The 17558-nt window shown below is 38.5% G+C and overlaps 1 protein-coding gene across 1 annotated transcript in view; it reads left to right on the forward strand.

The window, feature by feature from the left end:
• The window catches only part of nfatc1 (nuclear factor of activated T cells 1), a 40216-nt gene extending 26886 nt beyond the window's left edge, over nucleotides 1-13330 (forward strand). Inside the window, exons 9-10 of the mRNA XM_053334274.1 lie at nucleotides 1800-2429; nucleotides 13239-13330. Of these exons, the coding sequence (XP_053190249.1) occupies nucleotides 1800-2429; nucleotides 13239-13294 (686 nt within the window). The 3' untranslated portion in view covers nucleotides 13295-13330. The remainder of the gene's footprint in view (nucleotides 1-1799; nucleotides 2430-13238) is intronic.
• Nucleotides 13331-17558: the final 4228 nt, after the last annotated feature.

A 17558-nucleotide genomic window follows, 5' to 3' on the forward strand; every position in this document is an offset into this window, starting at 1 on the left:
CTGAAATGTAAAAACCACTGCTAATTGCGCTTCAGGGTTGGAGCGAGCATCCAGTGGGTGGTTCAAAGCTCTGATTCAACTGAGCTGGCCCAGCCCTGTACGTGGGCGACGGAGTGCCCTGCTGTGAAAGTGGAGCATTGTCCTCTGGATGCAGGGAGCGTAAGGGAGGGAACAGACAGGGGGACAGCTAGTCTGGTCAGTGTCTCTTAAAGGGTGAGCGCCATTAAGGCAACAAGCCAGCTGGGTGAACAATATGGTCTGCCAATCTTCACGGAAAAAGAGGAAAGTCAGTGAAAGTTTTAAAACAAGTGGGCAGATTGAGTGAAAACGTAGGTGGAAAATATGAACAAAACCCTAATTTTGCAATAATGAGATTCAAATGAATTTCACTTTTTCCTACTTTTATAATCACGTCATGTTAACTTTTTTTTTTTGCAACAGCAGCAGCAGAAGCAGGTGCTACACCAGCTTGTACAAAAACAACAGATTTATTTTGGGACATATAGCACACACGGCTGATTTTCACACTCCGGAAACCCAAGGGCAGGCTCTCTTTTGTGGCTTGACAAACATTTGCACTTCTTCTGCTCCTTTCTGTGCTGGTGCATCTGCCTATCCTCCACAGGCAGACAGACACACTTCCTCCAAACAGGCCCAAAATAGGGGTGCATGTGATATTTTAAGGTCGCGGTTGGTGTAACCATCTCATCACAGTTCCTCTTTTACAGTTGTTGACAGTGGAAGCTTCGGTAAGGCATGACGTGTCCTAGTTTCATTCTTTTTTAGTGTAATTAGACACTTTTTTTAGCCTGGTACACCCAGAAAGTTAAAAATATCTTTTTCAAGAGATTTCCCTGAACAAACACAACTACAAAATACAAACAAAAAGAAAAAAAAGATGTAGTTAAAGAAGAACTAACTGCGTGCATCAGTAAAAAGTCTAGAACGTACAGTAAGAATCACAGAGAAGAATAAAGTCATTTAATACATCAGCTCTGATTTCAAGCACATGCTTCGTATTATAATCTGAAACAGCTTCAACACAGCCATGAAAAGAAGAAATAGATCCAGTTTAGTGATGCAGTGATGAGGCTCAGGGTCAGAACTGTGCTGTCTTTTGGTCACGACGCCACTGAAATGCTTGTTATATAAGATTGATGTTGTGTCATGAGCTGCAGCAGATTGACGGTCCACATTTTAAAATGTGGTGTCCAACATGTTCTGCACTGGAATCTGTACGGGTGGCCAAGATCACAGCGACTGAGAACAAGTCCTGCCTCATTTAAACTCAGCATTGGTCCTCGCTTGTGCATTCACCACAATCCTCAAACACCCTGAAGCCACCATTTTGTCTTTTTCAGCCACATCTTTTACTTCAAGCAGCGTTCACGTCCAGTTAAACTCTTTGTTTTGCTTTGTCTCAATGAGCGAGCGGTAATTTATTTTAAATTGCCAAACCCTGCTGAGTATGAAGCTGCTGTTGCATATTTCATATCGCACATTTAGTGGATATTAGCAGCAGAGCAAAATCCAAAGAAAATAGACCCTTTTATTATAGAAGCAGCTGGATGTTTCTCGTGTTGATGAGTCATCCCTTTTTTCCTTCTTTTTTCTAGTTTTGTGAATATTTTCAGCGGGGTGGGTGAGCTCAGACCCAGACACAGAGTCTCATTGATGAGAGTGTTTGTTTGGCAGTGTGTATCCTAGCCACAAACCCACTCACTCACTCACACTTGCAGGAAGGTTGGAATATGTGTTTACTCATTTAGCTTGTCCTTCTGTTTTCTCTTCTCCTGCAGTGCCAACAATAAAGACAGAGCCACATGACGACTACAACGCCCCTCTGGTGTGCGCACAACGTGGACCTGGCCTGTCTTTGCACCCAAAGCCATACTTCCCCCCACAGGTCATGACCCCAATGATGACCTCTGACCTCAGGCCATGTGTGGTGGGAGGAGCTTACTCTGTCAGTCAGCAGAGATTGGCAGCAAAGCCATCCTCACTGCCCCCCTCTTCCTCCCCGAGCACCAGCCCCAAACTACATGACCTATCACCACCGCCTTTCTCCAAGTGCCTCTCTGCCGTCCCAGCAGTCCAACACCCAGGCCAGCAGTCCCCGATACCGCACGTCTCCATCATCCAGGAGACACCTGGGCGCTACCAGCCGAATCTCTACCCACCCAGCAGCTCTTCCTCCTCCCCAGCCTCGCAGCCCTCCACCCCGGGCACAGGTCCCGAGGCGCCCTTCTCTCCAGGCAGCTGCATGACCCCTCAGCCTGTCAGTGGCAGCACCAGCCCCAGTGCCCAGCAGCACCCTAAAGTGCCAGAGAGGGGGCGCTCCTCTCTGCAGGAGGACGGCAGCCCCCCTTCACTGGCTGTCAGCATCAAACAAGAACCACAAGAGCTGGACCAGATGTACCTCGATGATGGTGAGTGAAACTTTTTTATTATTATACAAAAATATTTTTCTAATCCGGGACATGGAACAAATTATAAAGCGAACAATCCATCCAGCCCTCTAATTAAATAGACAATAAGGTTTTTATTGTGCTCCAGCACAAATGACCATAATATGTCTGCAGGTGCTGATAGCATTTTTGATCAATATCATACGGCATGACTCACCGATCACTTTGCCAGGAGCTGAGGATTTTGGCCTTCAAAACCCAGTTAGCATGCTCACCCGGTGTTGTTTAAAGACTGCACACTTTCTTCAGTGCCACAAGCCACAAACATTGCAACAATATGTTTTTACACATGAAGGCCAAAAAAGACAAACTATCAAATGACAATTCAGTTATGTCAGCATGGTGATATTAAAGCTCTTCGGTAGGTGTTTGTCACTAACTTTATTGTGTTATTTGTTATCGTTGTGGAAGTGATGAAAGCTTTATCACTGCTGATGCAGTTCCTACTTCTCTTGACAAGAGGCTATCAAAAGTTACACATTGTTTTATATCTCTTTATGAATCCTCACACTTTTGTGGTAGCTGTGTTTCTTCTTTTCATTGCTGTAAGCTTTCTTTGCCGTCTTAACTTCTGAGGTAATTAGATGAAAGAAAGCTGGTGGTCCACCACTTGATATATACTTGATATATTTGGCTTTAAATCCTGAGTGAGACAAGCCTTCTCAAAGCTCACTGATAAAATACATGCAGTTTTTTCTGACCTTGCTGTATTTATCTCAGTGAGACTGCAAGAGCAGGATTTTAGGAGCACAAACTTTATGATCTCACTGGTCTGGGCCGCTGTGCTCACCACAGAGGTTCGGGGGCCGTGTGCTCTGTGCTGTGGTGATTTGAAATAAATTGGATAAATGATCTTCCTCGGGGCAAGAAAAAACAGCGCCTGGCTCTGTGAAAATCCCAGGGAGGAAAGCAGTGCAGTAGATAAAGAAACACTAAGCAGCAGCTATCAGCGGACAGAGCAGCTTTGATCCGTCACCAGAGCCCCTGCTGAATCATCTGGCCGAGCTTACTGACGATGGCAAATGAGACACTGTTGTTGGGCCGCAGACGCAGAACTCAGACTGGTCCCATGCCACTTCCTCTGAAAAGTCTGGGTAAATACATTAACACTTGTTAGCTCTGTCTGCGGGGATATTTGGCTGGCTAGCACTGTGTCAGTGGAGATTTAATTTGTAATTACATTCTGACTGGTGCCACGACTGCTTGCGTCTTTTGAGGCTGTTTACGTTCAAACCAGGTGAAGTTGAAGCAAAAAGAAAAAAGTCAAGTATTTCAGTAAGCCACCATAACCATAATGGATATTTTTGCACAGCTGGGCCTCCATTTACACTTGTTTTCATTGGCAAATTGAAGGAAATTTTGCTAAGCATTCCAATCTTAATGTGGCTTCTCACTTCATTAAAACCTTTGGCAGAGTTTGATACGACTTTTTGCTTTATAGCCTCAGTCAGGTGTGGTGTTACTGTAATTTCTTGTTGGCCATGGTCATTAAAACTCAGACAACAATATCTGAGACCTATAAAGAGCTGAGACATTGACTGTCACTCAAAGTACTTGTTGTAAATAGGGCTGTTGGTGTGTTTGTGGGCTGCAGTTTAATCTGCAATGATCTGTATGTCCTTTTCACAAACCAATCATTAATTGTGTCTATTTATTTAATTCACTTAAATTTAGTAATCATAATGTGATGTTTAACCCACTCATCTTGTTAAATCCCCACTGTAAACTTCATTTATAAATGAAGATGGCACAGTCAGATGTTTTTGATCTGGTCTTTTATCTCTGTTTGTACAGCCCCCTCATATTCATCCAAATCCCCCTTCTGTTAAACCGTTTTTTCACACCGTCCACTCACAGGTTACAAACATGTCTGCTCATGGAAAGTCTGAATCATGCTGTCTGGCCCCGAGCCGGAACTATAGGCTGGAGGGTGCAGTCTTAACTCCTGTGCTGCTGAGGCTGAGGGAGATGGAGACTGGCCACGCTGCCATAAAACTTGCTGACTGGAGAGGTTTGCATGCTTCCCTTTGGCTCAGAGAAACGTCTGCAAGAGGTGGCCAAAGCCATACGTTATACTGCACAGTAGTGTGCCGAAGACTTTTGTCCATGGTGAGGTAACATGAGCAAAACATGTGCATTCTCAAGTCAGATCTGAGCCAAAAGGCCTTACGAAATGCTGTTTTTATGGCGTGTTGTGGCCTTGTTAGATGTCAGAACAGTGCAATTGATGACCAGAAACTTTAGACACTCATAAGAAAGGTATTTGAGAGTGAATCTGTGTGTAATACCTGTCTGAAAACTTGAATCTGCCTAACTTGATGCAGTAAAAACTCCTCCTAAGCAGTTATAGTTAATAGCCATATTTTGAAGAAAATATAGCCATGGTTCATCATATATTGAAACATCATCTATGTATGACTTGTTGCCAATTCATTCTAAATACAACGAAGGGCCAGAAAATAACAAATACCTGTATGATATAGTATACTGCAATGCAATGACCCTGCAATAAATACTATTTAGTATCTCATACTACAATAAATACTACTACTCAGACTACTTTATGTGAATATGATATGTTCACCTATTTATGAAGGAACTACAATAGTAGAAACACTTTGCAACATAAATTCAAAACAACAGCAACAACACTGTAATCTGCAAAATTACAATAATCAACATCTTTCTAACACAATGTAAAAACAATAAAATGTCCACATGGATCACATTTATCAGAGGAGCCCATAAAAAGGCATAAAGTTTGTCCCTCAGGTCTTTGCAATCAGCACACGACCCTCGATTTAGATAAGGAATAACTCCCCCAACACAACAGGATAAAAGGAACAAAGGGTAAGAGTGATAGAGGAGGCAGGAAGACTTGCAGTAGATGTTGTATACAAGATAGTTGATAGAAATAACAAGTGTAAAATACAATATGGAGGAACAGGATGACAATATTAGTTACAATATAGATTCTTGGATTACTGCGATAGAGCGACCATTGTTCTGGCTCCTGTCATCGAGCTAATATATTGCCGTCTTGTCCTCTGTTTTACTATTATTCATTTTTCTTAAGGTAAAATCTCCAAAGCGCTATTGTTCAGGCATTTTCATTTGTAATAATACCTGGGTTCTAAAGAAACATAAAATGTCAAAAGCTGTGGTGAACTACAGAACCGCTCTGTGGGACTGACTTGCAGTAACCCAGTAGGAGCCTCGTTATGTGGGCCAAGAACATCTCGTGGCTTGTGGCCTGGACTTGACGTGGCAGTAAACGGGGGGATTTGTGGTGTTTTCTGCCCCCCAGCCTTTTTTTTCTCATTGTCTCAGCTCTGGTCTCTCCTCTGATTTATCCACAGTGTTCAGAGACTGTCTGGCCAGATGATCGATTCTCCTGTAGTTTTCTGTTATTACAGGCTCAGATCATGTTGACACGTTTCAGCCCTTAATGAGGCAAACAGTGCTGTTCTGCTAATTGTTTGGGAGTTCCTCGTCTGTCGGGGGTTTCCTGGTTGGAAAGCTGGTCTGTATCAGTCAGCTCCAGTTGCTGTGGAGCTCCATGCGACAGGAAACCTGTCCCTGGATTACTTCATATCAAACTCCACCTTCCCTGTGCTTAAATAACTGTAAAGTTAGCCACATAGAGTAAGAAATGAACCCACTTACAGCACAGTGCCTCATGTTAAATGAATAACAATGCACTCAGAATAATCAAAAGTGTTGTTTGTCACTATGTTAAAAGCATAATTTAAGTACAAACATGTATACAGTATACTGCATACTATATAATATATCATCACCAGGCCTCACTTAAACCTTTTGTTTTAAACTGTTTTATAATCTGAGGTTTAAAGTTCACTCTTGACCTTGGTAACAACAGTTATGAAAACAATCTCACCACCAGGTCTATTTAGAAGCTTCTCTGGAGCATTCAATCATATCACACAATCTTCATCAGCAGATGGAGTTTGCTCAGTTGTTATGGAAATATAAAAAGTTCATATTTCCATTTTTCTGAGCACTTTAAGGACTTCCCATTCATGTTGGCTCAAAGGCGCAAGTTCATTCGTGTCATTAGAAACACTAGTTGAGAAAGCAATCTCATACTTTCACCGCAAGGTCCATTTAGTAGCTGTTCAGGAGGTTTCCTATCAAGAACAAATGAACGTCAGCTTGTAAGCCAACATGAAACCAGCAGCTCTTTAACTGTTCAAAAACTTGTAATTTGAACATCCACCATCATCCATGACAACTGGGTAAACTCCCTCTGCTGATGAAGATCATATGATATGATTAAAACCTCCAGAACAACCATGATATGAGCCTTGTGAGATTCACCTCTCTACTGTTTTTATATTATATCATATTTTTTTCATTTTAATTCAATATTTTAATATAGACTGAACATGATCTCTTTTAAGGTTACACAAAGTATATTTTATAAAGTTACTTTGGTTTCTCAAAATCAAATCAAAATCCCACAACTTGAGACCTAAGACTTTAACCTAAATAAAATAAGGAGGAATCTGAGATTTCCATTATTATTATCCTACTCACTGTGGCTGCTGATGTGTTTAAAGCATCTTTATCACTTAACTGTCTCTTGAGCGAATCAATGTGACCAGAGAGCCACATGACACAGATGTCACACTGGTGCTGGGCCTATTTTAAGGACTTTGTTGTAAACACACTTAGAGATCAATAGATTGACTTTTTTTTCAATTAGATCCTCCACATCAAATGTGGCGGCACAATGAAAAGTGGGCCATGGCAACGGACACATAAACAGTAAATGTTGTGGCCTCAGTGAGACAAAAGATAAAGTTTTACTGTTTAATTCAACTGAATTATGTCTTTTACCATTTCATTATTATGTGAAAGCTATTCCTCCACATGTGGTGCATAAAGATGCGTAAGGAAAAATATCTGAACGCCATAATTCACCCGTGGTTTTAAAAGTAACCGGACAGGTGATGATGTGGAGGTCTGACGATGTCTTGATGTCCTGAATTTACAGCCGCTGTCCTGGCTTGATGTGCACATTGAGAAGTTAGTGTAATAACGTCCCCTTGAGGTTTTGAACTCAACGATTATATCCATCCACCTCCAGATGCTCAGAAGGTCAAAGCCAGATCAAATAGAGGAGAGGAGGTCAGTCAGTTCAGTCTGGGCCGGGAAGAGCACACATGGCAGCGGAACGATAGACTGTAGGAGGGTGGAGATGAGGTTTTACTGTTTATTTCTTCAAGTTCAAGTATGTCTTCTGGTAATATTGGTCATATTCTCACATTCACATGGCTGGTGGCAGCATGCTATCCTGATGTTAGAAAGCATCTTGCATTACCATATACACAGAAAAATTGACCCTTCTGATCTTACTGTTTACAGAGTTGCAACCAATCCTGAAGATACAAAAACTAAAGTCGGGGGAGTTTAACGAGTGTAACGTTCATTCAAGTCTCATAGGAAGGAGATTTCTCCACTGCAAGGATTTGTACACTCTGTACATGATGTATTGCGCAGATAAAAATTGATGGTCAAAACCAGTGCCTTTGCATGTTTTGCATGTCTATTACCTATAAAACACAAGAAATAATAGTACACCACAAGTTTTTAGGTTGATTTTTTTACTCTTATGGGAACAGCTGTTTCAGTACACAAGCAACGTCAAATTTACCCGAAACTTGTTATTATTAATAAAAGTTGCTTTATTGTTGTGTGATAAAGCTGCTTCAATGTGAGAGCATTTTTAAATTCCCCTTGGTGGTGCGTTAGGGACAATGAAAAATTGTGAGTCAGTTGGTGAATAACAGTTGTGCTCATGATCTTTGACCTACACCTTAATTTCTACAGTTAATTGTCCTCTTGTCCTAAAAGGTTTTATTTTACATGTTTGATGTCTGATGGTCCCTGAATGCACCATTACCAAGTCTTCAAAACAGTCAGACTTATTATCACTTTGGTGTTATGAAAATATGATTCTATATATTTAAATGTTCATGGTTAAGTAATAATACAATCTTACCTAATCTGCTCCATCATGACTGCACAGGTGTTATTTAATCAGAATAACACTGGTGTTATTAGATTTTCATTTAGATTTAGCAAACTCTGATTGATTAATAGAAAAATATAACATTGTCTTAAACTTTAAAAAAAATAATGAGCAGACCAAAGATAAAATGACAAAAACAAAAATATCTCATTGTCATCACATCATCACAAAATCTGTTAGCAGAAAATGTGCTCATGTAGCGCCCTACCATAAATATTAAAAAGCTTGAAAACATAAATTTCAGGACCTTTAAGGTGTCACTCCAAGTTCTCCATTTTTTATTATAGTATACATCACAAGTTGTGAGTGGGATACAACATGCAAAATGTATAAGTTGGTCCTCTAAGAATAATATTTTGGACCTGAATGATGAGTTCATCCCTTTCTTGGCACTCAGCTAAATCAAGAGAAAGTGATTTAGAGCACCTGAATATAAATGTCACCACTGCTTTGACGGGTATCTTCCGCGCTGCCAAGTCGTTCACAAAGACGCACTGCTGTGAATCGCACCCTGTCCTCATAGTCACATAATAGGTTCAATGTGTCCATGTGTTTGTGTGACACATTCATGTGAGATCACTCCTGGTCTGCAGTTATCAAACCTCTCAATAGATCTTCCTGTTCCTTTATTAATAACAGTCAATCAGTGAGCCAGACTTATTAAGTTCATGTTTAGATGACTCAAATCCTGTGAGTGTGACGTATCACTCTTTACATGCTCGGTTAATTTTTAACAGCTCCAGTCAGAATTCAGGGGATTTAATATGTAGAAACCTTCTCATTATATAATAGGTAGTAGTTTGTGCTATTTTGAGTTCTTCCTCAGTTGTTTTTCTATTATCTTAAGATGGTGATGATGATGCAGTTATATTTTGTTTTTCACCATGGTAGCCTCCTGCGCACTTCAAAACAACTCAAGATTTTCTCTCTATGGAATTTTTGCGAGGCACGTACACCTCGCCATCTTTTTCGTGATAGGAAGTAAGTGGTATTTCTGGTAGGAAGCAGCAGTGCCAGTGTTGGGTCACTTAGGGAAGGGCTGCACCACTGCCTGCGATGAAAATAAACGTTTAAAAAAAAGTCAGTCCATTGTTTGAAGGGGAATCTCAGGTTTCCAGGCTGCTTTTCCAGACTCGGCTGCGTCCAGTCAGAGGGAATTCCTCCCTAGGCCGGCTGGCTCAGTTTATCGGGGCCGGCTCCAGGGGTGTTCCCCTTCCCCTCTCACATTTCTCATCTTTCTTAGGGCTGCAAAAAGGGCTCTGAATCTATAAGCTGATTAAAAATGTGAGAAGCTGGACTTTTGATGAAGCCATATTCAGGATGGATGCATATTTATTTACGTATCAATCGGATTTAAAGGACAACTGCATTTTTTCCTCGTTGTTGATATGGAAACGCCCACTCAGCCATTAGCAAAAAATATCCCCTTTGAAATACACACACACACACACACACACACACACACACACACACACACACACACACACACACACACACACACACACAGGCAGTTTGCTGGCAATGTCTACCTAACATACTTACCTGCTTTATGTCAAAGCACAAAAAACTGTTCAGATATACTATGAGCAATGATGCAGCACTGAGTATGAGATTTATAAATGCACTGGAAGGAGCAGAGTGACAGACAGCAGCTTAGTGCTGGGAACTCTGGAGGAGAGAGTTGGGAGCACAGCTGGAGCTTTGGGACTAATAACTCCTGCAATTCACATTGGATTCTGCTCTGATCTGGAGCCGATTAATGATGGGAGGAGAGTTCAGGGTTTGTTTTTTAAACGTTGCGCAGCAGCAGCAACAGTGACTGCTCTGTCTGCGTGTATATTAGCATGTTTAGCAGAGCAGCAGCAACAGTAAGCGCTCAATCTTTCTCTGTGGCTACTGGTTAGGCGAGCTAGGGGTTTTATATTGGCTTATATCTAACAACATCATTATATAGAAACTTATGTCAGGTAGGAAACATGGGAAAAAGTTTTTAGTAGGGCTTGGGAAATTGGTATTTTGACACTAAAACATACATACTTTGAGCTGTCAGGTTGAAAATGACCAGATAATAGAGACAGTATTTAAATAATTTAAATTGCCATCCCTTATAGAAGATCGAAATAAAGCACTAATCTCACAGATAACAAAAGAAGAAATTTACTCTGCTGAAAGCTAACAAATCCCTGTGCACAGATTGATTCACTATGTGTGATATAAAAGTCTGAAAGAAACTCTAACACCTATTTTACCAAGAACACTTAACTGGGTTTTGACAAGAGGGGAAACTCCGGCTTTGTGGAAAGAAGTGATTATTTCAGTTATACCTATGGGAGGGAAAGATAAATTAGACTAGGCAAACTACAGACCAATTATTGTGCTAAACCTTGATTACAAATTGTTTATTTCAATCATTGCCAAAAGACCTGAAAACATTTTCCCTGAAAAATAATCAATATGGACCAGAGAGGATTTGTTCTGTCACGTTAGACTCATGATAACATTAGAAGATCTTTACAAATTATTAGGTATATAAATCACAATAAAATACAGGCTATGCTGATAAGTTTAGATGCTGAAAAAGCTTTTGATTCTGTTAGATGGAAATTCCTACTAAATGTTGTGGAGAATTTTGGGTTTATCCAAGTAATCATTAAGACATCAGAAGCCCTATAAAGCAGGCCGTCAGTTAGATGGAAAATCAATGGCAAGCTCACTCATTCTTTTCTGTTACAGAGATCCACAAGACAGGGCTTCCCGTTAGGTCCACTCCTATTCATGATTTTCATTGAACCACTGGAACAATGGATTAGACAGAACAACACGATTAAAGGTATAAAAATGGCAGCAGGGGAACAAAAACTGACCTTATTTGCAGATGATATTCTTGTGTATTTCTCAAGCCCAAAAGACTGAATACTTATTAACTAAATAAGCAAAAAATTCAGGTCCTTAATATTCACCATGGGGATCTTCTGGATTGAAGATCAGCTGTCTTCAATCCAGATATCAAATGGGCTGGGTTAAGAAACCTCTAAAATATCTGGGATTTTTTTTATCCATAGACTTATCCAAATGACATGTAATTCATTACAGTCCTCCCAAAAAGGAAATTAAACTAAGAACTCAAATTGATATCTTTGATGAATGATTAGTCAAAATGGCTTACCCATCCGTCAGCTGTAAGAATTGATTTTGTATAGCAGTAATATACTTACGTTAAGGTAAAATACAGATGTAAAAGTAATATATGTGATACTTACATCCTCTAAGCACAGAATCTTTATGGGTTGATAGAAATGTGTATATGGAGGTATGTGTGTTGTGTTTCTTTAAATGAAAACTTGATTTTTAAGTAAATAACAATACAAATGTGAGGAGTGATGAATTGTGGAGCCTGTTTCTTTAAAGTAATAAATGAGTTCACAGATAAGAACGGTAAAAGCTCATGAAAAATGAAATGTCTCAAACCCCTTTAGTGAGGGGAAAAATGCAGCTTTCTCTGTTATCAGTGCATTAATATCTATGTATTTTTCTTGTTTAGCTCTGCTCAGTTGCTCGTAGATCATCTGCCTCCATCAGCCAAAGAACACAGCTGATAAAAACAGATAAACAAGTGCACCTGGATCCTTCAGGGACAGCAGCAGGTTGCATCATCTCTCTTGATAAGAAATGTCTGGGGATTTCAGATATAAAGTGATTCTATTAAGTTGACTCCAAGGAAATAACAGGTCCTAAATAGGTCAGAGAATTTAATTCACACTGGTGGAAAATATTACCTTCAAGGCCACATTAATACATTTTAACATTTACAATGGAAAAAAAGGCGTGTGTAATATGAAAGGTGTTTCTTCTAATGATGAACCCACAAATAATTATCATACAACTCTCAATCTCTTTGTTTTGATTTACTGGGCGGCAATTTCACTCTTTTGTTTCACTCTCATCACAATCATCAGTGTTGTTTCCAGACACAGCAGGCAGGTAAAGAGGGATATTTCCCTCCGGAGGTGGTTGAGACCAAAACAGAGCTAAAAGAAGAGTGACTATTGGATTTACGTCCATAGGGGCACAAAAACATGACTTTTAATGAACGCCACTCCATGCCTGCTGCTAACATTTTAGCCATATAAAACATAAAACGGTCATAATAAATCAGTGTTGTGTTGGCAACTTGTTGCACTGCCAAAAAAAAAGAAATCAATTTATGCAGATTGTTTTGTCTGCGATCAACTTTCTATTAATAAACAGTATATATAGTGTATGTATCAAGCCGTATACTATATATTCATACCATGAATGTACTTACTTATACTGTACATATAGATACATAATTACACACACATACAACAACATACTCAAGAACATTTACACAAACTGAAGACTCCATGATTCACTATTTATATACACAACAGAATTATAATTACAAACCCACAAAAAAGAAGTTACATGCAGTGTGTTACACGTTTCACAATGCAAATGTGAAGTAATACTTTGGGACTTATTCTCTGTAACCATGACTTAAATCACTTGAATCAAAGAAATCAAAGAAAATGGAAAAAAAGCAGAATCAAGAGGATTTTTTCAGATCGAGACTACTGACACTTTGTGAGAGTTTATGTTTGAATCTCGTTGTATTCTGTGTTGTTGTGTTGAGTGAAGTAAGCAGAAAGGAATACTCACATACTGACCATCCTTTTCTCTCTTTTCTTTTGCAGTCAATGAGATCATCAGAAACGACCTGTCAAGCATCTCCGTCCACAGCCACGCATAGTTTCCCGTCACCACCAAAACTGACACAGGAAACCCTGCCCCCCCCCCCCCCCCCCCTCAAAAAAAAAAAGGGAAACGCCAAACAGAACTGACACTATGTTGTGCATGCTTGGACTACAGCCTGCAGGAAGCAACAACAGGAAATGCAAGGAGAACAAATGTAAATGTATTGTCCAGATGACCAGGGTCCAACGTGTGCCTTGTTTTTTTCATATATAATGCCTTTACACAGAATTTATCCAAGGAGTAAATCACATGACTGACTTTTTAAAGATGTGTCTATTGATTATGTAGCAACCAAACCTGCCACCCTCGACCCCACAACAAATATGCTTTTAGAGGACCAAGCATTGTTTTATACATATATATATATACATATATATATGTATGTATATATATATATATATATATATATATATATATATGTGTATATATATATATATATATATATATATATATATATATGTGTATATATATATATATATATATATATATATATATATATATATATATATATATGTGTATATATATATATATATATATATATATATATATATATATATATATATGTATGTATGTATCTCTTTTGCTGCAGTTTGTAAATGATTCAGTGCCTATGAATTATGTAATTTGTATATACAGTATCTGTAGTGCTTCAGTTTGCATATCTGGCTTTACAGAGGGACACTTTAAAAGAAAAGTGCCTTTTTGACTGGAAACAGAACATTTGACTTCACAAGTTCAACCTCAAAATGTAAAATTGAAGTTTTTTGGGTTTTTAAAAAATCAAATCTATGTAGCTTTTGCGGAACAGGGACTGTTTTGGACATAAGCGGCAATTATGGGATAATGTAAAAGCTAAAAGATAGTGTAATAGTAGCACAAGTAGAGAGGAGTCTTAAAATCAGTGAGCTGACTAAGCAATGTCCATTACACAGTAAGAACTATCTAAATTAGCCACTATAAGCTACTGGTCATACCAGACCAAGTATGTTGTAACAGCAAAACCCCTGTGTGTGTCAAAGATACCTTTTATTTCTAATGAGGTCAACTTTTCATTTGTAAAACGAAAAATGTGTTATTTCTTCTTTTAGAAATTGCAAAGTCTCACTTTAAATCATATTTGGTTTGTATTTCCATTTGGATATTTGTTTAGAGAGATTAAGTTAAAGGGGACATATTATGTACATTTACAGCTCTATATTTTTATTTGGGGCTCTACTGGAATATTTCTGCATGATTTACAGTTAAAAAATAATCCTCATTTAACTCATATTGACCCTTTATGCAACCACTCAGTTCAACCTCTGTCTGAAACAGGCAGTTTTAACTCCTGACTCTTTAAGGCCCCTCTCCTGATGAGCCCACTCCATCCTGATAGGCCAGCTTTTGGAAGCTGCCCCTTGGGAGATTTCCACAGAGGTTATGAAGCAGGCGGCTGTTTATAGGCATGCGTGACGAGCCGACATCAGTTTGTCAGCAAGGTAGAAAAGAATGTTGCGAACAGAGTGTTTAGAGCAAATTGAAGCTCTGGCTTTTGACTTGCAGGGAGCATTTTACATAATTGAACCTTCATTTTTAGAACTTTGACCATGTTTAACATAGACATCCTACATCATATCAATTAATCAATCAATCATTTGTGCCATCATCTGTTTCTCTTCGCAGCCTTTCTCTAAATCATAACATCATAACAGTACATAAATGACAGTATATCACAAAAAGCATAATATGTCCCCTTTAAGATGAATAAAAACAGAATACTTTTTTTCTGTATTCACAATCAATCAACAATAAGCACTTAACCATTAAAATTGTGGTATTGTTTGTTAATCCATTCAGGCAACACAGCTCTGTCACTTTAACTCACACAGCAGTGGCAAAACTTCTGAGTTAAGTTGTTATGCCTTTATGCACTCTTAACAGTACAAAGCCAAACTATGTGTAGGCACAGGAAGTCATTTTCTACACATAAATAATACAGACTGCATACTGACTCGATGACATGAACTTTGGAGTAAACTGTTGACTATCTACTGGTTGGACTTCTGTCAAAGAAAGAAATCATCTCAATTTTGACAAAGCTTGACTATTATTGCACCCTGGAAGCTATGCAACATGCAGGTAGCGTTAGTCTCTAAAAGAACATCAACATTCACCGTTGTCCAAAGAATACGTAACCACGGTGAACAGCAATACAAGTACAAATTCTTTGTTTTTGTATTTTTTCCATATTTATTCTCTTAGCATGTGCTCTGTTTATTCATGTTTATCATACAGCTTCTTTTACATGGTTACCTGCATACTGTGGTTTATGTACTAATTTGTTTTGTGCTCTTACCGCAAAATTTTAATGGGCCGACACACACACACAGTTCCCACACTTTTATATGTATTTATGAGTCTTAATCCATGTAACTGAAGGGCATGAAAGAAGCCATACTGAAATGTTTACTGAGGAGGTTATTGTTAGTCTACAACTCTGCTTTATTCTCAATTCTGCTTTGTGTTCTATTTTGTGTATTTGTCAATAAATAAGCCTTCATCTCTTTCATTGGTATGATCCATGTCTCACTATGAACAGGGTTAGAAATGAGTGCGTCATCAGGAGGAGGTCAGGAACAGCAGAGATTGTAAAATAACACTATATCTTACCTGTTAAGGTTCTCCTGCAATCAACTATATCATCATCAACTTTATAAAATGCAGTCTATTATGCCAACCGTTTTGTGTTTATGGAAAAATTGCATCCTGTTGTTGCCTAATCTGGAGCGTAAATTTATACTCATCATCTCCAGACATAGTCACAGCTGCAGTGGGGAGGATTTCACATCAGAACAATACCAGGTGTTTTCCATGTTACATATCACGTACAAAGCTTGTTTCTTGGGATTTCAAATGTATTATTATATCTTGTTCAAAATAAACAAAACCCAAAAGCTGCCTGTAACAGTACTGTATTAGAAATGTTCATCATGCTTTTGAATATATTCAGCAGAAATATAATGGTTTGTACGAAGCTAAAACTTTTTTAAAAACACCAGAAAAGTCATTTAAAATCACCTTATCTAAGCCTGAGACTGTACTCTGATGTTACTGATGTACAGTAGAGGATTTAAAGTAGTTCAGTATATTCAGTCAATTCTTGCTAGTTGATGTTAGTGTGAAAGTGCTTGGATCTTTAAAACCAACAAACTGTCCTTGATTTTTAAGTGTAAGGTTTATTTAGCATATTAAAAAATGTACATAAATATATGTACATAAATATAATGTACATACTCCTTTTCGTGAGTAGAGACAACTTAAGTGTGAAAGAAAGAAAGAAAGAAAGAAAGAAAGAAAGAAAGAAAGAAAAAAAAGCCTCCCCTGACAAAGAATTCCAACAGAAACAAATTGCTTTTTGATTCTGCTATAGCTCTAAAACAGAAATCAATCTCACATCCATCAACAGCACACATTACTCATCCCTGCATCCACAGAGTTCACCCTTTCATTAAAGATCTATATCAGTTAAAAAGCTTTCATCTCACAACTGAAACACTTGTCCTACATCTTCATGGTCAATAATTCCAGACAGATACAATCTTATATCTGATTTGTAGTCTGTTATATATATTATATTGTATTATATTATGTAATATAAAGTGAGCTGTTCAGTGCTTCTCCAGTGGCTGTGGGGGAAAGTTATGGTGCACACTGACACCATGAGGTCTGCACAATTTCTGCTTAACTCTAATTATGGACTGAATGTCACACTGACAAGCGCTTATCAAAGATCCCCCCCCCCCCTATCACAGCCTTAAACCGCCACTGACACCGAAACTCTGCTATTATGAAAATTAGGACGTGTTTGACTGAGAGTTTGTTGGTTTTGCTTGGTTGGCTCGCACCTGTTTTACATCTTGTAGGAAAATTGTGCCTCTTCTACTCAGCAATTAAAGTAATCTGCTGGTCATTGTTTTTCAAACATCAGCTGAACACACCTGGTAAGCACTGGCTGCATAAATGTTGATTTAACTGACTTAACTTAACTGTATGATTATGTGTGTAATTGTATATGTGTCCAATGAGAATATAATATTTAATTTATTGTGGTATATGTCTATATGTAAACTTAGATTGGTGTTTATTTTGTCTGCTACAACAGAAGTGTTTTGTTATGTTTCTTGACATATAATTTAGTTCCATAAATATTACTTTCTCAAAACAAGCAAAAAAATGGCTGCCAGATAGAGCAGTTACTGTTATTTCTCAAAGCAAACAGT

Source organism: Scomber japonicus, chromosome 15 (assembly GCF_027409825.1).
Source record: "Scomber japonicus isolate fScoJap1 chromosome 15, fScoJap1.pri, whole genome shotgun sequence".
Taxonomy (NCBI): domain Eukaryota; kingdom Metazoa; phylum Chordata; class Actinopteri; order Scombriformes; family Scombridae; genus Scomber; species Scomber japonicus.